The sequence below is a fragment of the Peromyscus californicus genome, unplaced genomic scaffold, assembly GCF_007827085.1.
Source record: "Peromyscus californicus insignis strain IS unplaced genomic scaffold, ASM782708v3 Scaffold_10__1_contigs__length_136768540, whole genome shotgun sequence".
NCBI lineage: Eukaryota > Metazoa > Chordata > Mammalia > Rodentia > Cricetidae > Peromyscus > Peromyscus californicus.
Genome location: NW_026294391.1, coordinates 106046707 through 106073539, shown reverse-complemented (window position 1 = coordinate 106073539; position 26833 = coordinate 106046707). Strand labels below are relative to the sequence as shown.

Sequence of the window (26833 nt, the reverse complement as noted above, 5' to 3'; positions counted from 1 at the left end):
GAATCCCCTGGAACTAGAGTTAATGAAAATTATGTGCCACCATGTAGGTGCTGGGAACCAAATCCCAGTTCTCTGCAATAATAAGTACCCTTAACTACTACACAATCTCTCTAGCCCCTTAACATCAAGTTTTAAATTAAAATTAGATATACAAAGTGTAGGTATAACTTAAAGAATGAGATGTTTACTAGGAAAAATACCATTATTATCATGTTAGTACACACTTCATAAATGTATTTGAGGGTCTACTAAAGCAGCTTGATCAAATATTACAGAATTCACAGTATTTTGGTTCTCTGTACAAATCTGTACCAGCACCACAGTCGTTTTACCTTTAAGTATCCTGTATCAGAAATGTTTGACTTATATGAAAAGTCTGATACACTGTTCTTTGACAATTCCCTAATATTCCCCACATTCTAAACAAAGAGACAACAGCTTTACTCTTCTAATAGTTTTCAATATGTATTACATTCTTAATATAATCTTCCCTTCTATAATTTTGATTTGATAGAAATATTTCTATTAAAACATTCAACTGAGTGCTTTGTATACATAAACATTCATCTTTGAAATGAGAAATAACAGATGACCATATGAAGTAAGATTATATTGCCCCACCATGGCTGAGAGATGCACTAATCTATGGGTATAACAATAAGGCATCAGAGATAGTTTTATATTATGCCTGTTTAGCAGAGTAATAATAGTAATACATTGTCTCCTATGACCTTTTACTTGTCTAACCACTATTTCCTTGCACTGATAAGCCAGATTCTTTTTGAAGTAGATTTCAGTTAACACAGACACACACCAGTCAAGGTGCAAAGAATAAGAGACTAGAATGCTCAGCCCTAAATGAGATATTTCAAACACACTCTATCCTCCCAAGGCTCAAATATCATCGCAGGAGAGGAAGTAGAAAGATTGTAAGAGCCAGAGGTGGTGGGTGACTTCAAGGAAATAATGTTTTCTGCACATAGCAGGAAAGCTGCACATATGAAATCACAGAATTTTGACAGCGTTCCCAGGACCTGTACAAGCATGTAGAGGGGAGGTAGGCACAAAGCACCACTCTTAGATAAGGAGCTACTGACGATTGACAGCTTCTTGGAGGAGGAGAGTCAGTAAATATGATCACTGTCTTGCTCAGCCATCATCATAGAAGATTCCTCCTGCAGGAGATGGGAATAATTCAGAGACCCATAACTGGACAATGCACAGAGAGTGAAAGACCTTGGAACATTCAGTCCTAAATGGGATGTCTACATCAAATCCATTACCCCACCCCCACCCCCAGGTCTCAGGGAATTTAACAAAAAAGGCTAAGAGCCAGTGATGATGAAAGACACCAAGGAACAAGGCCTTCTAGACACAAGGCTGACACATATATGAACTCACAGGCACAGACAAAAGTAAGACGAGTTCCCAGTGTTGACAGGAGAAGTGAACCCAATTCCCCATCCCCAAAGCAGAATCTATCTCCAACTGACAGCTGCTCAACATGGAAAAATCAGTTTTCTCCAATGCAGTCTCATTGGGTATACAAACCACACTTAAGGGCAGGCCCTATGCCAAAGACTAGATGTCCAACACAAAATAAACTCAGTGGTATTTTTGGAAGATTTTTGTCTCATAGTGCTTTGTCTGGGCATTTTTCTAACCTAACATGTCTTTTACTTACATATTATATTATCCAATTTTGTATTTTATGGTAGGTGTATGTGTGTTATGTGTTTCTCATGCTTTTATTTTGGCTCTAATTTTTCCATTTGTTTTGTCCTATTCTGATTTGCTTATTTATTTGCTTATTTAGTTACCTCAGTTTTCTAATAAAAGAGATAAAGAAAGGGTGGGAATTGGGTGTGTGGGGACGTGGGTATAATCTGAGAAGAACTGGGGGAGGAGAAACTATGATCTGAATATATTATATAAAATCTGTTTTCAATAAAAAAATTAATGAAAGAATTTAGCTCCTGGTATTTTGACCATGCTTCAGTGGAAGGCCACACATCCCAAAGCACGTGGACAGTACAAACTGGTACTAGATTGGTCTAATAGAAGACACAAAGTTGGGTGAGTAGGAGACAGGGCTCCAATAAAAGAGGAGTGAAGGAAGGGTTAATATGAGCAGAATATAGGGTACAAAATTCTCAGAGCAGCATTATGAGTTATATTCACAGTGATTGATTTCATCACTCATGCATGAATTTTAAAATATTCATTGAACACCTATTTTTGTTATGTTTTCAAATGCTAGGAATTGAATACAATGTAAAGCAAAGACATATCTACTGCCATGTAGGTCATATTCTAGTAGTCAACCAAACTGAAATTAATTTTCATGTCAATCACTTACCAGTTGTGTGATATTAGGTAATTTATAAAGTCAGTATCTGATCTTTGGTCACCTCACCTAAAAATGTAGTTTTCTTACATATTATTGGGATATCATGAGAATGTAGTGAAAAGAAACATATAAAAGAAAATACCAGAATATCTATCATGTAATAAAATATTCACCAAATGCCTTTGCCTTACTATTATTAACAGTGAGTATTTGAAAATCATTAGCATTTTTATTTAGAATAATCCTTTGTTGCCAAAGTATCCCACAAAAGTTCAAATATGAATGAACATTTTATTACATTTATTTATTTACTTAATATGTGTGCATATGTGTGTGTGCACATGTATGTGTGTGCTACAGTACACATGTGGAGGACAGAGGTCAGCTTGCAAGAGGTGGTTCTTTACTTTACCAATTAAGATATTTCATCAGCTTATGAATTAATTTTTTCTTTGTCTGCTAGGTTTACATTACATGAAAAGACATGCAAACATTTAATTATCATTTCAATCTGATAAACCAAAATATTTTTCTTACATTTACCTTAGGATCTTTAAGCTACATTCTACACAGTAAATAAAGAGCATTATTTTAATTTTTTATACTTTTAAGTTAAAATATAATTACATCATTTCCTTGTGCTTCCTATTCTCTCTTGAATTGATAGCCTCTTTTTATTGTTACTGATATTGCTGTGTGTCTGTGTCTGTGTCTGTGTATATGTGTGTGTGTGTGTGTGTGTGTGTAAATATACAAATACAACCTGCTCAGTCCATTTGTGTTGCTTGTATATATATGAATTCAGAGCTGACCAGTTGGTATCAAATAACCCATTAATGGGCTCATCCCTGGGGAAGACGGTTTCTCCTGCTCTTAGCCTTCCTTGCCTGCCTGTAGTCCTTTGTCTAGAGGTTGGACCTTTGGGGATTTCCCGTTCTATCCTAGCATGTCTATTGTTGCTGTCCTTGTTCAGGTGTTGTTTAAGCAGCCATATTTTTTGAAGTATCATGGGTGAAGCTTCTCTGTGACTTCTGGAAAACATAATGAAAGCTTTGTAAAAGAAGCAAAGATATATAAACCAATGTATGTATAATTTCTTGTTTACCTCTGAAATAAGAGACCTAAAAACTGGTTTATGCTCTCTATGTTCAGCTAATATGTAATCCAGAGACATATTAAAATGTAGGAAAGATATTTCTTGTGACAAATCAACTCATTTTTAAAAAAATCACAGTACCAATGGAGATCATAGAATATTCCCATTTGAGAATAGATTACTGAGCTAAGGTTTAAACTTCACAAAATTGAGACTTCTATAGGCATGCAAAAATATTGTTATGAACTATTAAAATTATGAATGACACAGCATAGATGTTTTACCAACATTTGGTATGTGAGGCTTGCAGGACATGTTGACAGAGGTTATCTAAATATTTGGAAGTAAGAATAAGAAACAAAAATGAAATCCTCCCTTATGTAGCTATTAGTAGAGGGATAAAATTACTTACCCTGTTTCATTTTCAAACTTATAATCCAGAAAATTTATATAATTACCATTTAAGGGTATTGATTCTAAATTGTGATATTTGAGAAAGATAACTAATGGAAAACAGAATATTGAGACTGATACATTTTTCCACAAACAGTTCCAGATATTTTTGTCAGAGAAGAAAATGGGGCTGATTCAAAATGCTGTTTTCTTTCATTTTCATATGTTTTTTTGAAACATTAGATTGAATACCTATGAATACCTACTTCTCCAAAGACAGTACACAAAAGCTCAAAATACATATGGAAAAATATGCAACATAACTTATCACAGAAATGCAAGCAAAAAAGCACAGTAGTAAGACTATTATCTAACAGAAGCCCAAGGGCTGGAGAGTTAGCTCAGCCGTTAAGAGCACTTGCTACTCTTCCAGAGGACCCGGGTTCAGTTCCCAGCACCCACATCAGGAAGCTCACAACCACCTGTAACTCCAGTTCTAGGAGATGGGAAGCACTCTTTTGGCCTCTGCAAGCACCAGACATGTGCATGGTGCATGTACACACACATAGGCAAAACATAGACACACATAAAATAAGTAAATCTAAAAAACAGAAAGAAACTTAAGACATAATAAATATTGAAGAGGGAACTATGTGAAGAAACCTTTGTACACTGTTGAAGGGACTTAAAAATAAAAGCTTCTATGGGAAAATTACATGAAAGTTTCTTAGAAAAATAAAAATGTAACTACCATAGATCCTATAATGCTTCTTTTGGGTATGTATCCAAATCAATTAAAACAAGACCTTAAAGAGATACTTCTTTTCGTGTATGCACAGAAGCACTCATCCCAATAACTGATTGGCATACCCTAAGTATTGATAAGGGAGTGAACCGATAAGTAAAATATGATTTTTACATACAGTAGAATATTATTTGGCCTTAAAAAGAAAGGAAATGCTGTCACCTACTGCAACATGGATGCATCTTGTTAAGTGAAATGAGCCAGCCATGAAATATAAATACTACATGTTTCCTCTTATGTAAAGCAGTCAGAATCATAGAAACAGGCAGTGGAATGGTGGGTGCTGGGGGAAAAACCGAGTTGTTGAATGGGCAAATAGTGTTTTAAACTTCCTAGAAAAGTAATTATAGAGACTTCTCACAAAGTACTTAACACTACTGAATTGCATAATTTAAAATACTTAAGATGACAAATTTATGTTATATTATTTAGATTTTTATCACCCAACTACTTTTAATAACTTAAAAAATAAGTAACTAAATTCCATTATCCCATACAAATGTAATTTGGGCCTACTCATAATCTCTTTTTTAAAAAAATCAACTTCTAGTAGAAGCAAGTTGAACCGCTTTCTCTGGGAAAAAAAAATCCAAATGCTTATAGCTACAGTAATACAAGCTTAGATGTGTTTCATAAGAATGTTTACAAGATGTAAAAGAGAAAAAATATTGGTTATTTATGTATCTGTTGTGAAAAAGCTGTAGATTTCTGTCTGTTTCCTGTAGAATTTTAAGTGCCATATTAAATCACATTATTTAATGCTAACAGATACATTCAGAATTATGTAGTATAGGGGCTTAAAAGAGCAAGTACATTTCCTCCTTTTATAGATGATTTTAAAATCCTTACAGGAGCATTTATTATACTCCCATTTACCACCACTGAGTCTCATCAGTCTTGAAGATTTTTTTTTTACAATTTCCTTATGTGCACATTTCCTTTGGTAATATCTTACTTTCCCTTTTTAAATTTGAACTTGAATATTAAAACAGATGCAAAAAAGAGGCACTACCTACACATAAACTCTTGAACTGCATTTTCATCATTTGCTCTGTGGGAGAAAAAACCCAATTGTGTGAAATTGATAACAACATTTTAGTATATCCTCAGGTCCTGAGGGAAAAAGCAATGTGCTTAGACAGATGATCTGATTTTATGAGCACATAGCTGAAGTCTAGCACTGTGCATTTGTCTTTATGCTCCTAGTTTTTTCAAGGACTGTGAAAACACATTAGGCTCTAGTTTCACTTTCCACAATGACCTGCAAAGCTTGTGACAATACATAGCATTTATATTGCTGTTTCTCAGGATACACTTCAAAGTATATATCGCTTTCAGCAGAGACTCTTAGTGTGGGCTTGTTAATAAGAAAACAAGAACCTTAGTATATGAACTTATTTTATTATCTACTCTCACTGAGGACTATGATTTGGATTCCACTCAAACATGAATGAATTAGTTTAAATGCTGCTCTGCTGTGACTGTTGAATTTATTCATTAATCTGTAATATTTTACTTATGAAACTGCATTTGGAAATCCTTTGGTGTACATCAGATGAAATTACAGTGCTCAGGGATATTGATTATTGCTTGTAATTGCCATCATAATAGCCAACAATTCTCTGTCTTTCTTCTAAATCTTAATGATATACCAAACCAAATCAATATCCAACATATAGGGCCACTTACATTGTCTTGAAAATCCAATTGTTCTTCTTCATAAATATGCAAAAGATTGCAGAATTTTTTATCTTCAAACATTAGGTAAAAAAGTCCATTCTCCTAGGTTTTCGCTTTGTCCCGTAGAAATGTATTAGGGTGAGGCTGTATAGGATTACTTACATGTCTGTGACATTTTGCCACCTCAAAATAATCACAGGGTAAGAGTGGAAAGCTAAGACAGCTACATTACTCTGCTCTTTGTGAACTGCTACATTTCTTGCTCATTAGTAAATTCAGTGGCCAATGAGGAAAACTCTGGCTAGGAGAGCTCTCCAGGCAATAAAGAAGAGATCTGCATTTTTAAAGCACAGGTTATTTAAAAACCTAAAAAAGGAAGCACAATTACATGAAATCAACCCATGCTATGGCTCACTTATCCAATAAAATACGTTTTTCTCTTACTGCTACTTATATACCATGTCTCCATTCTTCCATTGTTGAGATAAATTAGACGCCTTTTAGAAACAATAATATTTTATCTACTGAAGAGTAGTTTGTCCTGTGATGCTTGTCCATTGATTCAAAACAGTTCATCAGTCTTTAAAAGTTGCTATAAGAACATATGGCTTACAAAAGAAGGCTCAAGCAATGGCTCAGTGGATACAAGTACTTACCACACAAGTATAAGTACCAGAATTCAGATCCTCAGTGTCTTAGAGTCCCTATTGCTGTGCTAAAATACTATGACCAAGAAGTAACTTGGAGAGGAGAGGGTTTATGTCATCCTATACTTCCACCTCACAGTCCATCATTGAGGGAAGTCAGGGCTAGAACTGAAGCAGAAGCGTAGAGGAATGCTGCTTACAGACTTGCTCACCCATGGCTTGCTCATCCTGCTTTCTTTTGCCTTCCAGAACCACCTGCCCAGGGCTGCCACAGCTCACAGTGGCCTGTGCACTCCCATATCAATCACTGCTTAAGAAATTACTGTACAGGCTTGCCTACTGGCCAGTCTTCTGGAGGCATTTTCTCAATTGTGCTTCCCTCTTCTCAGATAACTCCATCTTGTGTCATGTGGACAAAAAAGGGGACAGTACAATTGACCCTTTGTCAACTTGACATGCAAATGCATCACTCATTAATCCATAGCCTTTCTTTTCTTATTCATCTCTAAGATCTCATATTAATATCAATATTGCAATATAAAACATTCCAAAGTCCGAGAGTCTTTAAAAATTCAGTCGCTTTAAAATATCCAAAGTCTCTTAAAATTCCAGTCTCTCTAAAACTCCCAAGTTTCTCTACAAATTCCAAGTCTCTCAACTGTGAGTGCCTGTGAAATCAAAAAGCAAGTTACACACTTTTTACTCTAAGAGGGTAATCAGGCCACAGTTACAATCAAAGCAAAGCAAAACCAAAGTCCAACAGTGCAAAGCTCGGTGTCGGCCTTCTGGGACTCATGATCTTCTGGGCCCCAAGGGGATTCATTTCTCCATTCTGCTGCTAGCAGCTTGTCTGAGACTTAGGCTGGCTCCATTCCACAGCTGCTCCTGTCCTTGGTAGTCATCCCATGGTATTGGCATCTCCAATATTCTAGGACCTTCACCAAAACTGAGACTTCACCTTCACCAATGGCCTCCCACAGTGTCCAGCCTCAGCTGCTTTCTGTGAACCTTTCATGCTTCCAAAACCAGTAAGACCTGGGAAACTTACACATTACCAAGCTCAGCTACCAGCACAATCTCTACATCACAGCTTCCATGTGCTCACCCTGGAGAAACACTTCCCAGAGAAATGTGCTGGTCTCTTCTTAATCACATCAGATTCTTGTGCCCCATCTGACAAGAATCAATTGTCCTAACAAAACAAATATTTCACTGTAGTGCTTGTAGTCTCTTGTTAATCAATCTATTCTTCAACTCCAGCAGACCAGAATCACAGAGTATTAATTCAAAATAGCATGTGAAAGCTCCAGACAGAGTTTTTCTTCCCTCTGAAACCTCACAAGACAGGCCTCTATTATCTGTGTTGCTCAAAGTTCTCACCTTACAAGACTCCACAGCGGAGCCCACTGAGTCTAAGTATCCAGTGTCTTTTTCATCCTAAAGTTCAAATGCTACCACAATCCTCCTCAAAACACATGTCCAGAATCTGTCACAGCAATACCTCACAACTTTGTATCAATTTCTGTCTTAATTAGGATTTCTATTGTGGTAAAATACCACTTTATTCTTTTATCAGTGAGGGAGCTCAACTTAGGGACTTTGTAGTGATACATTGTGTACCCTAATAACATTTACCTGAATATCAGAGAAGCAGAGAAAGCCACAGCCACCACTTCTTATCTCACCAACTCCTCAGCCTGAAAGAGCCTATTGCTGATAGGGACAATTCTGCCAAAAAAGCCTTTAGTTCCTGTCTCCTCACACCTTATATACCTTTCTTGATTCAGCCATCACTTCCTGGGATTAAAGGCATGTGTGCTTCCCAGTACTGGGATTAAAGGTGTGTGCCACCACTGCCTGGCTCTGTTTCCTCTCCTAGACTGAGTCAATCTCATGAAGTCCTTGGTAGCTTTGAACTCACAGAGATCCAGATGGATCTCTGCCTCCCGAGTGCTAGGATTAAAGGTGTGTACCACCACTGCCTGGCCTCTGTTTAATCTAGTGGCTTGTTTTGTCCTCTGATTTTCAGGCAAATTTTATTAGGGTACACAATGTATCATCACACAACCTGAGAGAGAAACTGAAGCAGAGGTCATGGAGGAAAACAGCTTACTGCTTAATACCCTTGGCTTGCTCATCCTGCTTTCTTATACCATCTAGGACCACCTGCCCACAGATGACAAACCCCATAGTAGACTAGGCACTCCCACACCAATCATCAATTAAGAAAATATCCCCAGAGCGGGAGATCCCAGCTAGATCAAGAACAGAGAGGGAGAACAAGGAATAGGAGACCATGGTAAATGAAGACCACATGAGAATAGGAAGAAACAAAGTGCTAGAGAGGCCCATAGAAATCCACAAAGATGCCCCCACAATAGACTGCTGGCAATGGTAGAGAGACAGCCAGAACTGACCTACTCTGGTGATAGAATGGCCAAACACCCTAATTGTCGTGCTAGAAACCCCATCCAATGACTGAGGGAACTGGATGCAGAGATCCACGGCCAGGCCCCGGGTGGAGCTCCAGGAGTCCAATTGACAAGAAAGAGGAGGGTTTATATGAGCGAGAATTGTTGAGACCAAGGTTGGATAAAGCACAGGGACAAATAGCCAAACGAATGGAAACACATGAACTATGAACCAATGGCTGAGGGGCCCCCAACTGGATCAGGCCCTCTGAATGGGTGAGACAGTTGATTGGCTTGATCCGTTTGGGAGGCATCCAGGCAGTGGGACCGGGTCCTGTGCTCATTGCATGAGTTGGCTGTTTGAAACCTGGGGCCTATGCAGGATTGTTTGGCTCGGCCTGGGAGGAGGGGACTGGACCTGCCTGGACTGAGTCTACCAGGTTGATCTTAGTCCTCGGGGGAGGCTTTGCCCTGGAAGAGATGGGAATGGAGGGTGGGCTGGGGGGAAGGGGAGGGGGGCGGGAGGGGGGCGGGACAGAGAGAACAAAGGAATCCATGGTTGATATGTAGAATTAAATTATATTGTAAAATAAAGTAGAATAATTTAAAAAAAAGGAAAATACCCCCATAGACTTGTCTACAGGCCAGTCTGATAGAGGCAATTCCTCACCCGAGGCTCCCTCTTTCCAGATGACTTCAGCGTGTGCCAAGTTAACAAAAGAACAAACCAGCACAAAGACAAAGAAAAAAATACACATACATTTTGTAATATGGTTTGAACAGATAATGATTGTTGATTTTGAGTCAGTTAACATAAGTTATTAGAACATGATGCTTATCTGATGAAGATTAGGTTACAGATAATGTCAGACAATGGAAATATAACTAAATAGGAAATACCTGATTCCAGCTTTATCCATAATATTAACTAGCTGTTACTTAAGTAAATCACTTTCATTCTTTTTCTTATTGAAAAATGAGGGCATTTTGCTACTAGACGATTTATAAGGAAGTTCCTCCCAATTTTGTGATTCTGTAGCTATCATTCTCATATTCTCCTCATTAAGCCCAAGGAAACAGCATAAAACCTCAGTTGAATGTCTACATGCCAAGTTCAGCATAAAATGTGCTTCTGTACTTTAACAGATCAATGTTAAAATTTTAATGTTTTCAGTAGTTGCATAAACCTACTATGTGTATGATCTGATAGCAATGGCTCTGGAGCCAATATACCAGAGTTTGGAAATTGTACATCACCAGTTATTAGTAATGGGACCATGGACCAGTTTCTGCATCTCTTTGTGTTTTGTTGTTCTCATCTGTAAACATGATAATAAGTTTGCTGTAAGTGCAAAGTGATATAATGCTTTTGAAATGGAACCATGAATGATGCAACTCAACACTCAAATGTTATCTCGTTAGTATTAAAAAATTACCAGTTACCAGTTTTCACCAAAATTCTGTGGGTCTTGATTTTGTCATCTAAAGAGTAAGGTAATAGTACCAACCTCAAACACACATAAGGATCAAAATAATACATTTATAGAAACTGACTTGGTACCTAACCCCTCTAGATAGGGAGGAGATTAGTAAATTCACCAGATACCAATCTTTTAATCCTATTATAAAACTGATATGAGATTAAGTGCATTTTCCTTAATAAAATACCCCTAAATTTTAAACATCACACAAATTACTGTTTTATCCATGAATACTATGCCTGCTTTTTTTGTCCTTTAAAAAATATATCCTATTGCCTCTTTTGAGGCCTGACTACTTTTCCTTAGTACTATGTGTAAATGCTTTTCCTAGTGAATAAATGTGTTTACATCACAATTAGTAATGATTGCGTATCACGTGTTTTAAAACTCACTTAATGAAATATCAAGTATTAGGGATATGAGTAGGTCATTTTGGCTATTATAGGTATCATTGTAACAAATGACTTCTTAAATAAATTGTCATAGACAATATTTCCTAAAGATAAACTCCTAAAAGCATAATTGTTATGTAAATAAAATGCGTATTTAAAATCTTTTGGTATATAATGGTAAGTTGCCCTCTAAAAAGACGCAGGAATCTCAATTTCATTCAGTAACTCAGCCCTTTAGTTAACCTCCATGATACTCAAGCCAAATTCTCTGTTATCAGCATTTTTCATCACCTGGTACGTAGAGTTGTTGAGGCTCTTTTCTTTAAATATGCTTCTTTTCCTTTAAATGTGGAAGCTAGAAATGAATCTTCTGCATTTGGGCATATGTTGCAAGGTGATGTTGACTTTTCACTTACTGAGAGGTTTTATACTGTACATTAAAATGCAACACTAGAATGTGCTTTGTTTAGCGGTGCATTTTACTGCCATAGAGGGCACAGTAGAGTGGTTAAGATTCAGGACTTTGAAGCCTGGATGACCTGTATGCTGATTCTAGCTCTGTCACTTGCTTACCTGGTGAATTTGGACAAGTTGTTAAACCTGTTTTTGCTTTCCCATTCTTAAAAGTCCAATGAGGAAAACATCATAGCCTGTTTCACATGAGTAAAGAATGAATGCGATAATGAGCACATACATAATAGAACACATGGCACTTAGCACCCAGTAAGGATAGAGTACAGGGGTATATATATATATATATATATATATATATATATATATATATATATATATATATATATATATGTTTTTCTCAAGTCCTTACTTATGAATATATCACTACTATTTATGAAATGTCCAGTTATACTAGTAATGAGCAACCTGTGATCATTCCATAGGAATATACTATAATATAATAGCATCATTACTCCACAGGTACAAAGTTCCACAGCAGGCATAATGAATGTAACAACGTACAGAGTTGAGTTTGTCTCTGGAAATTAAGGTAGAAATTTGCTTGGAAAAAATGAGGGGGTTCCTGGAGTTATGGGACTGTTCTACATTCAGATAGGGGTTTGAGTTGCACAAGTAATTGCATGTTATCAAATCTCAACAATGATATATTAACAGTATATATTTTCACAATTTTTATATTGAAAACAAACTATAAAATATCAACTCTACATAATAATATTGGAATCTGAAATATTTTGAGAAATTTTCTAATATATGCCAGTTATCAAAAACTAGCACCAGTTAGTAGATAAATGAAGAGATGAACTGAACAGATAAAATGGGGTGCAATCAAATGTGAACTGTTAAAGCTTATTGATGATTAAATGGGGTAACTTACTTCAAGTGAGCCATATGTTTGATATTTTTAAATAAAAAATTAATGAATATCTGCCATAAATCTTGTCTTTAAGGTTTGATAGTGAGGAAATGCCCAAACACTGGTATCTAGGATGCTCTAATTATCGAAATCTGATGGTACAATACAGTCATCTCTTCAGAATCATGATTAAGGAATGAGAAAAGCGTAGTGAATATCAACTATGGAATGGCAACATTTGCTAGTCAGCAAGGAAGCAAGGAAAGGAGGGACTGAGGAAAGAAGGGACAGAGTGACAGAGGTGATGATGAGGAGGAACAGAAGAAATGACAAATATACCAAAGACGACTCAGTTACTTGTGGGTTACCTGAAATCTCTGTCTAGCCCTTCCAGGGCTGGTGAGATTTGCCACAGTATGATGGCTTAAAATTTGTAGAGCTTGTGAGTGAAGTTTGTAGAAATTGGCTCTGGCATTTACAGGGTAACTTTTCTGTTTCCCCCGTTAGGCATTTCCTGTTCAAACATGGATCTGGTTCCTCTGCTATCTTCAGTGCAGCCAGTCAGAACTACCCTCTGACATCCAATACTGTCTACTCACCACCTCCCAGGCCGCTGCCTCGGAGCACCTTTTCCCGACCTGCCTTCACTTTTAACAAACCTTATAGATGCTGCAATTGGAAGTGCACAGCCTTGAGCGCCACTGCAATCACAGTGACTTTGGCCTTGTTACTAGCCTACGTAATTGGTAAGCCCTTTATTCAATGTATGAGTTTTCTTTTTAACATAAGTTTGTTTTGTTTGTAATGGGACAGGAATTCATTCTCAGTGCTGAGATGAACAGATTTGTACCATACCTAAGTGCTGTAATAACAAATGGATTTCTAGTTCTTTTTTTCATCCCCAACCTTAAATACTGTTGTTGGGAGTGGAAGGAGCACTCTTTGAGAAGAAATATTTATTCTACTAACACAGTCTTATTGATTGCAATTGCTGTAGTTAGCCATGTTCCTTTCAATTAAAAGGTTGTTATGGTTTTCTCATTAGAAGTCCTAAGTACTAATCTACAATAGCTTCTTAAATGATAGGTACACAGTAATATGGCTACTGAGTTTTCCAGGTAGCGATTTCATTAAAGCACTTGGGAGCTTTCAGAAATTTCAGTGCACAATGTCTTCCCAAGGATTTATAGGAACCAAAACAGATAACCTTATTTTCACAAGAAGTTGAAAAATGTGTGTTTCTTGAATTTGGGAGGGTAATTTTAAACATTCTTTCTACTTTTAAAGGAAAATGTTGTTCTTCAGTCACTCTGATTAAAGTCACCCACACTTAATAGAAAAATGTATAGATTTTTCTGGATGGCATTTTATTTTGACTGAATATTAATTTCCTTGCTTGAGTGGTTCTGCCAGCTTAAAATGTAAATAGCTTAAGAAACATGTGTTTTTTGAAAGTCTTGTTCCAACAATGAATGGGATATCCTGTAACTGGAGTTTTCTCCAGTCCTGCCTGGCCCACAGTCAGGACAAATCTCTCTCACCCACCAGTCCTGCAGCCGCTCAGACCCAACCAAGTAAACACACAGAGACTTATATTGCTTACAAACTGTATGACCGTGGCAGGCTTCTTATTATCTAGTTCTTCTATCTTAAATTAACCCATTTCTATAAATCTATACCTTGCCACATGGCTCATGGCTTACCAGTATCTTACATGTTGGTACTCATGGCAGCAGCTGGTGGCGTCTCCTCCTCAACCTTCCTGTTCCCAGAATTCTCTTCTCTGCTTGTCCTGCCTATATTTCCTTCCTGGCTACTGGCCAATCAGCATTTTATTTATACAGAGCGATATCCACAGCAATATCCTGATTAAAAAAGAAAGCTATCTAAATATGTCACTAACAACTTCTTTTAAGGTTTAACCTGAAATTCCATTTCCCAACTGAATCAGAATTATTCACTAAGATATAATGAGTATGATTCTGAGAAGTGGATAAAAAAGGATATTTAGATTTTCTCATACTTGTAAATAACTAATGTTTGATTGGTTCCTATTTTCCTAAAGCATTAACAGATAGTCTTCACATAACCAGTTTCTATAGAAGCCATGAAACAGGAGGAGGTATGAAAATAAACAGATAGCTTCTGCGGAGATGTACTGGAGTATCAGCAATAAAGGGACATAGTCTCTGCTGATGTCCATGATTCTTGCTTAGTAATTTCCATCAAGCAATCTCTACTCTAGTAAACATGGATGATGCTTTCCTGTGTCAAAAATATTTCCTTTATATCAGGTTTCATGGAATACTCAGATTGTATGTTTATTTAATTTATAATGACCTGTAATGAAAATTTGATGAATGAAAGAATAAAGAAGAATTGCAGTTCCAGTATAATTTTAACATGACATCATTCAAAATAAGGAATAAGGGCCAGCAAGATGGCTTAGCATGAAAAGGCAGTTGCCACCAAGCCTAAGTATCAGAGTTCAATCCCCTGGACCCATTTTATGGAAGTAGAGAACTTTACCCTGCAAGTTGTCCTGTGACCTCCACACAACTCCATGACGTATGTTCCCATACACATGCACATAAACATGATAAATAAGTGTTAAAAATAAAATATTCAAAATAAGGAGTAATCTGAGATGTTCCAGTATCATCAAGACCCTTCAAAGTGTTCTTGTTCTATCACTGCCCAGGGGTGGGGGAAGTCCCCAAGAAGCACAGGGCTCAGAGGAAATCCACAGGGTCAGTGCATACTAGACTTTTCTATCTGAAGGGTTAGGGAAAAAGACACTCACACTCTCTCTTGATGGTTTCCTTCTTTGTTCTCTATTCTATGTTCTTCCTGTGTTCTTTCTACTGTATACTTTTTTTCTCTACAGCTTATATACCCCAACAAAGTTTTTCAGGCAACATAGGAATTACAACGTGGTTATATTCTGTTTTTAAAGTGAATGACTACAATGAATACAAAACAAATAGTAAACAAAACCAGCACATTTTCCATATCTCTTACATGATTAAACATTTTACATATTACAGGTTAATAGCAAATTATCCCAAGAACCCACACACATTCATACTCAAGCAACTTCTTATAGATTAACTGTGTTGGCAAGCAAGATATTCTTCTCAGTCAGGTCTTTCCTGGCAGGCTGCATTTTGCAGTTACAAAGAAATGGTCAATTACCTTATTACTTATCTTGAAAGGTAATTTTATAAGGAATCACAAACCTAAACTTTTGTATTTGAAAAAGAAACAGTCAGCTGTACTTTAAATCTTTAGAGTAATTACCCACTCATCAATAGTTGTTTTTTTTTTTTTAATCAGGAGACTCAGGGCAAAAATGAGCATAAGGAGTTAATCATCACCTTTGATCATCAACCAACCCTAGCAAGGAAAGTATGTCAGCTAGTAACAGTTGGGCTACTTTGTATTTTCGACCTCAGCTATGTGTCCTTGTGAACTTTAGGTTTTTTGCTGGGGTTTTTCATCTCAATGCTATCATCAAAACATCTGATATAACTTGAAGTTATTTTAAAGCTTTGTTTCAGCTGATGATGCACACTAAAACCTGTGAATACATCTCCTAACATTAAGATTAGAAGAATTTAGACTAGCCGGGCTACTGGAACTCAATTGTTTTTCTTAATAATTAACCTAAGCTACAGTCTATATGGCTCCTCAATGGAAACTCATGTGTTCTAACTGTGTGACACTTCCTTGTTTATATTTTTATCATCAAAACTCTATTTAAAGCTGGGTGGCAGTGGTGCGCGCCTTTAATCCCAGCACTCAGGAGGCAGAGCCAGGTGGATCTCTCTGAGTTCGAGGCCAGCCTGGTCTACAGGGCGAGATCCAGGACAGGCATCAAAACTGCACAGAGAAACCTTGACTCAAAAAAAAAAAGGAAAGAAAACCTTCTATTTAAACTAACATTATTATTAACAATTGGACAGTACAGCATAAGAAGAAATCATCTTCATAGTAATCCACAAGTAAGAATGCCCAATAAAATGGATGTTTCCATAAGATAAACACACTACATCACAGGCAATGGGGATCTCCCCACACCCATTCACACCATGCCAGATACCAGAGAAATATGGTAGTGTCAAACAAGTAAAGACAATGCAGAAGCAAAAGATATTCCAGGGTCTGTGGTCTCAGGGCCTTGCCTGTCTGTGATTCACCTATCAGGGATTTTCTTCCTGGTGTGCTGACACCTTGAACTTCAATTACCACCTGCTGCTCCTCTGACACAGCCACCAGCATTGTTAAATTTAGTGTTATATGTGTTAGTTTCTGTTCAGTTTACTATATGGAAGTAATGTCTTATATATTAAGATACAACAAATAAATTCAGGTAATATGAGAATGTGTGTTAATAATAAGTTTACATTATGTTTAAATCTGTATTTCTATTTAAATTTATTATGATGCGATAGCTGTGTCAGAAATTTTATTATATAATCTGAGATTTGTTTATTTTCTTTATTTTGTTAATGAATGCATGCTTTTTAGACATTACAGGAAATGATGTTTTATATGGAATATCAAAATGACATGATAGTAAGGTAACATTCTACAATAGTTATAAACATAGATTTTCAAATCTCTACTTACTAGCACATTACCTTGAGTGAATCATTTAATCTGTTTAGACCTCCATTTACTCACCTGAAAAACATACTTAAAATAGTACCTATAATAGGAATATGAGTAGAAGTAAATGAATTGGTAAGAATTAAAGTACTTGAAATATGATATAAATGTAGAAAGTAGTTTATAATGGTTAAACATTAATATAATTCTAATTTCCATTTGTTATTGTTGTTCATAGGTTCTATTAATTAAGCATATTGCTTGTGATTCTTTTACTTTTTAATGACAGAGCAAACCCCATAAAACATGCTTTTTAGCATTAGACCTCACTTCCTTTTCTTGTACCAGTAAATGTTATACTTTATCTGGCTGTTTTAAAATCTAACTAGATGTACCAGGTGATCTATTATAATGGTAAGGGGAACGAAGTAGTTTGATTGGGTAAGAGATGTCTTTTGAAAATATTTACTGTGAGATTTTCTAATTGCAAAACATTTCATCCAAAATGCTAACATGGTACACTGAGTGGGCTCAAAAGAAGATTTCTTATAGTAAACACTGTGACTTTCTTATTTTCTCTATTATGACCTGGGTATTATATGGCTTTAGATAAATTAGTAAAAGCCTCTTCCTGAAGCTGAGTATTATATAGCTCAGTGGTAGAGTGCTTGCTTAGCATGCTTGAGACCTTAGGTTCAAAACCAAGTACTGAAAAAAAGCCATCTTCCTGGATTTATCTTATTACTGCCCTATTGCTGACCATCTCAGAAAAGTAACATAAGAATTCATAAATACACATTCAGGTGAAAGATGCCACATAAGAACTATATTATATAAGATTATTTTTAAATGGCTTTCTGTGGTTGAAATAAAACAGTATTATACTTCAAAATATGAAATCATTTCACCCTCCACCCTTTTTGAGTCTATAAGAGTCATCTTTTTTTTCAATCCCCTTTGCATTTGCTGTATAACAAAAGAAAATCTTTCACTGAAACTATTTACTGCTTCTGTTTCCTGTGCAAATTCCTTTCTGTTATTTTATTTTCCTCTATTATCCATTATACATAACCTTTACATACTAATGACTATATGCTGGGTTGCCCTGAATCCTCCAGGGAAAATCACATCAATATCAGTGGGACATCAATAGGTGTTCTGCGCATAATGCCTCTGTAAGTGGTCATTGGAAAGCAGTAGAAATCGAGTATGTGAAAAGCCAGAGCTGAGGTGTTCAGCCAAGCAGTTCCAGCTTCACATCTACCCACTATACTTTTAAGGTCAGCAAGAAAATAATTTCTTTGAATAAGTTTTGAAGTCATAAAATTTGGTAAGGGGAGGTATGGAGAGATACTGATTATATGAAGATATCATGGAATGGCTATTGTCAGGACTTTCTCATAAATCTGAAATATTTTCCATCTGAATCAAAAAATATGTCCTTATAGTTCATCCTCTCTGATATTTTGGCATCAGCGATGTATCAGTGCCAGTCAGAAGCACATTTGCTTGAATTTACAAATAAGCCATATGAAGTAATAGTCAGGAAGACAGATGACCATATGCAAGGCATCAAGAGAAGGCGAGGTTAAGGTACTCCATCAATGGTTTGAAGGGCACAAACAGCTTCTCTGCAATCTTTGATGTTTTGATCAAATTTCTACAGAGTCAGCAATTTCTATAAGCAGCAATAGAAACTCACAAGCAATAGGAACTCATGAATACATTGTATCTGGGGTCAAATGGGCTGTTGCATTGAACAAATCAGGAAGAATTTTCTAGCTCTCAGACCCAATATCATCAGTTAATGACGTGGATGATCCTTTGATTTTGCCATGAAATTAATAATGATTCATGCCACCTTCAGGAGATGCTGGTGTCCAAACTGTAGAGATTAAAACATTAAATTCTGTAAATCTTGCCATGACACACTATATGTTCTGCATGTGAAAAGTTAATCAGAAGGATATTAACAATAGAGAATTGTGAAAAGGTAAAATATTCAGTTCATTTCTCTGAACTATAGTTTATGAATAAAACTGTTCAAGAGAGCAAAAGACCTACCTCACATTTTTCACTACATCAAAATTTGAGTAACACTTATTTTAGTGCTTTCATCTGCTTCTTTTATACTTGCCCAAACTGCTCTAATCTCTACTGCTATTATTATAATAGAGTAACAAAGTGATGAAAATTATAGCTCCAAGGAAAGTGAGGTGTGTTCCTTTTGCCCCCCCCCCACACACACACAAATACCTCACTGTAAGGAAGCAATTAAACAGGACATGTCCTGTTTTTGGAAAAATCCAATATCATACATTGTTTTAATGTAGAAGATAAAAATGGAGAAAATTTCCCATGAAGTCTAAATATACAATGATCCCTCACATATTTTCTAACATTTTATGTTTCCCAAAATCTCCTTTAATACTTGCCTTTTCATTGATATCTCTGCCTACGTTTATCTGAAAAATGGAAATATTAATAATACATACATCAGAATTTCCTTTATAATCAAATGAGTTATAGCATGTAAAAAACACCCATGATAATACTTAGGAGGTCTAAATAAAGGTTGATGGTTATTATTAGTAGAACTAGATTATTATGAACATCACTAATTTGAACTGAGGTCAGCATAAGAAGCATTAATTTATTCTAACCTGGCATGACCTTGTTTTTTTTCTTTACCAAGTCTTCTAAAACAGTGTCTGGATATCTGTCATGTAAGATTCATTTTATTCATGTATATGTGTTTTTGTGTGTGTTTGTGTTCTTGTGTGTGGATGCACATGTGTGCAATTGAATATGGAAGCCAAATAACATGTCAGAAACTGTGTCTACCACTTTGGGCAGTTAGTCTAGAAAACCCCAGAGATCCTTCTGTCTCAACTTTCCTAATGCCGGGATTACAATCATTTTCGACCACACTCAGTCTTTTTACTTGGGTGCCAGAGATTGAAATCAGGTCCTCATGCTTACAAGGCAAGCATTCTCCCCACTGAACCATCTTATTTAGCCCCTCACAGGAGTTTTTTCATGAGTTTGTTACCTCTTCTGTGGTGTTTTGTATTTCTACCTAAAGGCTATATGTAGGTTGAGTCACGTTTAGGTATTATGTATTTTATCTTATAACATTCAACAACTGATTCTGCATAATTCTAAAAGGTGTTTATGTTATCCTATAGGCCATTATCTAATAACGCCTATATTTAATAATTATTTCTTCTCCTTCACTGTCATGAACCAAATCATGATGATAATAGCACATTCTGTGTGCACATTGACTTTCTCTCATATTCCTGTATTTCTAACAATATCTTTAAGCAAGGATCTGGTAAATGGTAGTGTAAGTTCAGTCTAATTATAAATGTTTCATCCATGTATTTATCACAATCTTTATTTTAAAAAAAATATTTGTGCACATATCCTTATTTCACTTTTTGTTCTGTGAGTTTCATCTCCATCATGATAAGTAGTGTTGTATTACATGGAAGGATACACAGACATCCTGTTATGTACTTCTTAGGCTGAAGAAAATTAAAATTGGACTCTGTAACAAAGATAAGTAAGTATCCACTAGAAGACATAATAAAAGTGATGTTAACAGTGGTTTGGCAATTTTGGAATTTTATGGGCTTAAGAAATTTTATAATGGCAAAAGTCAATTTTGCAAATTCAGGCAAAGTATTTCTCAAGAAATACATGACTTTAAAGTAGATTATTTTATTTCATGAAGATGTGATCTTGCTCCTATTTAATACAAATTCATCACATCCAAATTACATATAATATATAGAGAGAGATGCCACGTGGCTATTTTTAGACATATATTACATGAGTTGCTAAGTTATCTTTCTCTGAAGTGAATAAGAATAAACAAAATTAGAGCAATGGCTTTTAAACAGATGACATGCTAAAGCATTTTATACTTCAAAAATGGGACAACATTTTCGTATAGAGCAGCCAGAATACGAATGGCCAACATCACCAAGCAAATGTCAGATTTGTTGCAGTTACCATTAAGAGGTGGCATCATAGAATTTGAGAGATTATCCGTTTGGACTTCAACTCTATTCCTTTTATAGAAAGTGAATACATATGTGAAATCAGTGAAGGCAAATACATAATGCCTGAAACAACAGGAAAAAGAAAGGCTACAGGAGTCATACAGGAAATAAGGGTGATAAATAGGGGCAAATCGTGAGAGGCATTTTAAGTCCTAGTAAGGAAATGAAGTTTATTCCAAGAACAAATGGGGGTTTACATGTTTTTAACTAAGGCAAGAAAGTTATTTGATCAGATTTACACTTAGAAAACAAACCTTAAGACACTACTGGACTTGGGTTTAGCAGGCAAGATGATGGCAGTTTTAAAGTTGAGGTCATGAAGACAAATTAGGAGACTACAATATTAAAGCATGTGAGTGACAGTGAGAGCATAAACTTCTGGGAATAAAGGCTGTGAAATTAAGAAGCATTTAGAGGATAAAACGTATTTGACTTCATAACTTATTTATTACGACAGGGAAGAGAATCATTGCTATTCTCTGGATTAGATTAGCTTGTGATGCTTTTACAGCCCAAGGTAAAATATGAAAGGAAGCGATAAAAGATAAATACAAATGATCATAAAAGACTATTATGAAAAATTATGTACCAATAAATTGAATAATCTAAAAGAAGGGGAGAAGTTCCTTGATGAATACTACCTACCAGTATGGAATTATGAATCACGGAAGTATCCGGACAGACAAATGATGAATAAGACGGCTGTGTTAGTAGCAATCTCCCACCGGAGTGAAGGCCAGGACAAGATAGCTTTACAGCTAGATTCTACCAAACATTTAAAGAAGAGGTAACACCCTCTTCTTACAGCATTTTTAAAACTTATGAGGAAAAAATACTTAGAAACTCATGCCAGCATCGTGTTACTACCAAAGTCAAACATTGAAACTAAAAAGAAAAGAAAAATTATTCTTTGGGAAAGACAGATGAAAATCAAAATGACAATACTAAGCTGTTCTTGCTACTATAGCTCTATAGTAGAGCTTAATGTCAGGGATGCTGATGCCTCTAGAGGTGGCTTTGCTGCACAGGATTCTTTTAGCTATCCTGGAGCTATAGTAATAAAAGCAGCTTGGTATTGGCATAAAAACCAACATGTGGACCAATGGAATTGAATTGAAGACCCTGACATTAACCCACACATTTATGAACACCTGATTTTTGACAAAGAAGCCAAAACTGTACAATGGAAAAAAGAAAGTATCGTCAACAAATGGTGCTGGCATAACTGGACATCAACATGTAGAAGATTGCAAATAGATCCATATCTTTCACCACACTCAAAACTCAAGTCCAAGTAGATCAAAGACCTCAATATAAAACCAGTTACACTGAATCTGATAGAAGAGAAAGTAGGAAGTAGTCTTGAACGCACTGGCACAGGGGACCACTTCCTAAATATAACACCAGTAGCACAGACACTGAGATAAACAATTAATAAATGGGACCACCTGAAACTGAGAAGCTTTTGTAGAGCAAAGGATATGGTCAATAAGACAATACAACAGCCTACAGAATGGGAAAAATTTTTCACCAACCCCACATCTGACAGAGGGCTGATCTCCAAAATATATAAAGAACTCAAGAAACTAGACATCAAATAACAAACAATCCAATTAAAAAATGGACTATAGAGCTAAACAGAGAATTCTCAAAGGAAGAATTTCAAATGGCCGAAAGAAAGACATTTAAGAAATTGCTCAAAATCCTTAGTCATCAGGGAGATGCAAATCAAAATGACTCTGAGATACCATCTTACATCTGTCAGAATGGCTAAGATCAAAAACACTGATGACAGCTTATGTTGGAGAGAATGTGGAGCAAGGGGAACACTCCTCCACTGTTGGTGGGAGTGCAAACTTGTACAGCCATTTTGGAAATCAGTGTGGTGGTTTCTCAGAAAATTGGGAATTAATCTTCCTCAAGACCCAGCTATACCACTCTTGGACATACACCCAAGGAATACTCAATCATACCAAAGGGACATATGTTCATAGCAGCACTATTAGTAGTAGCCAGAACCTGGAGACAACCTAGATGCCCCTCAACTGAAGAATGGATTAAGAAAATGTGATACATATACACAATGGAGTACTACTCAGCAGAGAAAACAATGACATCATGAAATATGCAGGCAAATGGATAGATAGATAATATCATCCTAAGTGAGGTAACCTAGACTCAGAAGGACAAACATGGTATGTACCCACTCATAAGTGGATACTAGAAGTAAAGCAAAAGAAAACCCAACAACAACCCACAACTTCAGAGAAGCTAGCTAACAAGGAAGACCCAAAGAGGGGTGCATGGATTGCCCTGAGAAGGGGAAATAGATGAGAACTCCATGAGTGAACTGGGGATGAGGGGTGGGCAATGAAGAGTAGGGGATGGAGGATGAGAACATAAGGGAATGGGATGGTCAAGCTGGAACAGGGATGGAGTGGGAAAGCAATGAGAGAGATACCATGATGGAGGGGATATCATGGGGATAGAGAGAAACCCGGTGCTAGGGAAGTTGTCAGGAATCCCCAAGGTTGACCCCAGCTTAGACTTCTAGAAATAGTGGAGAGGGTACCTGAACTGAACTGGCTTGCCCCAGTGATCAGATAGGTGAATACCCTATCGTCACAGAGCTTTTTGCTCCAGGAGTCCAGTCAAAGAGAGAGAGAGGAGGGATTCTATAAGCAAGTGCATCAGGATCATGATGGGGAAACCTGAAGAGACAACCAAACCAAACTAATGGGAACTCATGAAATTTAGATCAACAGCTGTGGAGCCTGCATGGGACCGGACTAGGCCCTTTGCATGGTGAGATAATTGTGTAGCTTGATCTGCTTGGGGGTCCCTGGTGGTAGAATCAGAATCCATCCCTGGTGCATGAAGGGCTTTTTGGAGCCCACTACCTATGATGGGACACCTCATGCAGTCTTGAGGCTGGGCGAAGGGCTTGGAATTGCCTCTGCAGGATGTGCTTCCCCATGGAAGGCCTTGCCTTCTTGTGGGGGGGCAGTGAGGAGTGGGTTGAGAGGGAGACTGGGGGCTGGAGGAGGGAAGAGGGGCATCTTTGGTGTGTAAAATGAATGAAAAAATTTTCTTAATATAAATAAATAAATTACCCTTTAACAAAAAAGAAAATCACAATGAGATATCACCTTACTGCAATTAGGGTTACTACTATCAAAGACTGAAGAAAACAAGTGATTCTGAGGATGTTAAAAAAAAAGAAAAGAAAAGAAAATCTTACACATTGTTAATTGGAATGGAAATAAGTACAGCCATTATGGAAATTGGTGTGGAGGTTCCTCAAAATCCTTAAAAGTGGTATCCAGCCTCACTACTCCTGGGTATATAATAGAAGAAATCAAATCAGTTTCTTAAAGAAACATTTGTTCTCCCAAGTTTAATGTAACACTATTCACAATAGCCAACACATTGAATCCACCTAAGTGTCCATGGATAACTGAATGGATAAAATGTTACATGTAGAAAATGAAGTGCTATTCCGCTATATAAAAGGAATAAATTATATCATTTGTAAAAAATGGATGATCCTAGAGATTATCTTGTTAAACAAAATAAGCCACACTCAGAAAGATGAATACTGCATGAACTCATTCATGTGGAATGTTGTTACCAAGGCCTGCACTGATTGAAAAAAGGGTTGTAACTGGACTAGGCCCTCTGGATATGGAAGATAGTTGTTTGGCTCGAACTGTTTGGGGGGCACCCAGGCCAGGGGGATCGGGATCTGTCCCTGGTGCATGGGCAGGCTTCTGGGAATCCAGTGCCTGTGGTGTGACACCTTGCTCAGCCTTGGTGCAGTGGGAAGGGGCTTGGACCTGCCTAGGCTCGGTGTGCCGGGCTCTGCTGACTCCCCAGGGGAGACCTTGATTTGGGAGATGTGGGGATGTGGGATGGCTTGGGAGAGAGGGCTGGGGGATGGGAGGAGGGAAGAGGTGGGATCTGTGGGTGGTATGTAGAGTGAGTAGAAAATTTATTAATACATAAAAATGAAAAAAAAGAAAAGGGGGTTGTAGATATGTTGGCCAAAGTATACAAAATTTTATGTGTAAGATAGGAGTAATAAATTTGGCAGATCTATTATACAACAATGCACATTATAGTTAAAAACATATTGTATGCCTGAAAATGCTAATATGCCAAGTTCTCCCCATAAAAAAATGATAACTATGTGAGATAATGTATATGCTAATTAGCTGCATTGAGTCATTCTAGGGAAAAAATTTTAGCATTTTTTGGCAAAAAGAGGACAATATAAGGGAGAACTTTCTAGGTAAAAATAGACACAAAGAAAAAGACATCTAATATATATCATTTAATTACCTGATACTGAAAGTTTGGAAATATCTACTTTAGGAGATGCCAAGATTGTAGGAGAAGAATGAGAGGGAAAAGAGCACATTGATACTCAGGAGGTCTTTAAAAATTAATCTAATAAGTTGACTAAGAAGAAGCAACCTGAAAGATTGCAAAAAATTCATTAAATATTGTACATGGGTGGAATTATGATTCACCAGAGATTCTAAGACCTTGTCAGAAGTCCATAAACTAAGATCATTTGTACCATGCCAAAATCAGATATGTACCCTCCTCATGACAATTTTCTCAGTAGGTAGTGTCATTTTCCAGAAGCCATCTGACATGTAACAGGATAATAGACTATATGGAAAATTGGACATGAGAATACAACTTTCTTTTCTTATGTCAACCCCTGAAATGATTTTCAAAAATATAGAGCAATTACAGTCTTCTCATTAATTGTATAAATTTTCTAAATGTAATTATCATAAAATATGACCTTCTTGCTAAATGTAATAGTTTATAGCTATTGTTCAATAAGTCAATAAACATTTTTAAATTATTAGTTCAGGTTTCTAATACAACAAACATCTACAGGCATAACACATCAGTGAAAGTTCCTTAGCATTCTCCGTAAGTTTTAGGAACAAAAATTGCTTCTGAGACTAAAATATCTGTAAAAAGTTGAAGTAAATAAAAGGAAGTTTCAGAAGCGTAATTAAGGGACATAATGACTACTTGTTTGCACCAATATAGAGGCTTACAACGCAAATGCAACAAGAAGAAAAAAGGCTTAATGATATGATAGATGTCAGTGATAAAGTTTTTGAAGCAATCAGACTAAGGGCAAAATTTAGTAGGAAGAAAAATATAAAAAGAGGAATATATCAGAGTCTTAAGTATAAGACTCTGAGCGCCAAATGTGGTTCCCTGATTTATTTTGGATTTAATTAAGGCACTTTCCATATGAGTCATTTGTTTTGAAAAGACTTGAATTTTTGTTCCATATGATCCCACAATGTAGTCTTTCAAGAATGCAGTGTTAAATATTGTTATACTGATGTACAGAGAGCAGTTAAATAACAGTACTACCTGGAAATCCATATCATAGTATGGAGTCTCAAGAAGTCTTCTTTTGGTTCTTTTATTTCTGTCTATGGGACAATAATGAATAAATTAAGGGGGTGCTAGATGACCCACTGGGATTTTCTTCTGATTAAAAATCTCATCAGAGCATTGCCAATCTAGTT

General features: G+C 36.5%; 1 protein-coding gene across 5 annotated transcripts in view; it reads left to right on the top strand.

The window, feature by feature from the left end:
- Tenm1 (teneurin transmembrane protein 1) overlaps positions 1 to 26833 on the top strand; it is an 820708-nt gene that overhangs the window by 477950 nt on the left and 315925 nt on the right. For all 5 annotated transcript variants that reach the window (XM_052738708.1, XM_052738728.1, XM_052738717.1 and 2 more), the window contains one exon: positions 13093 to 13331. In XM_052738708.1, the coding sequence (XP_052594668.1) occupies positions 13093 to 13331 (239 nt within the window). The remainder of the gene's footprint in view (positions 1 to 13092; positions 13332 to 26833) is intronic.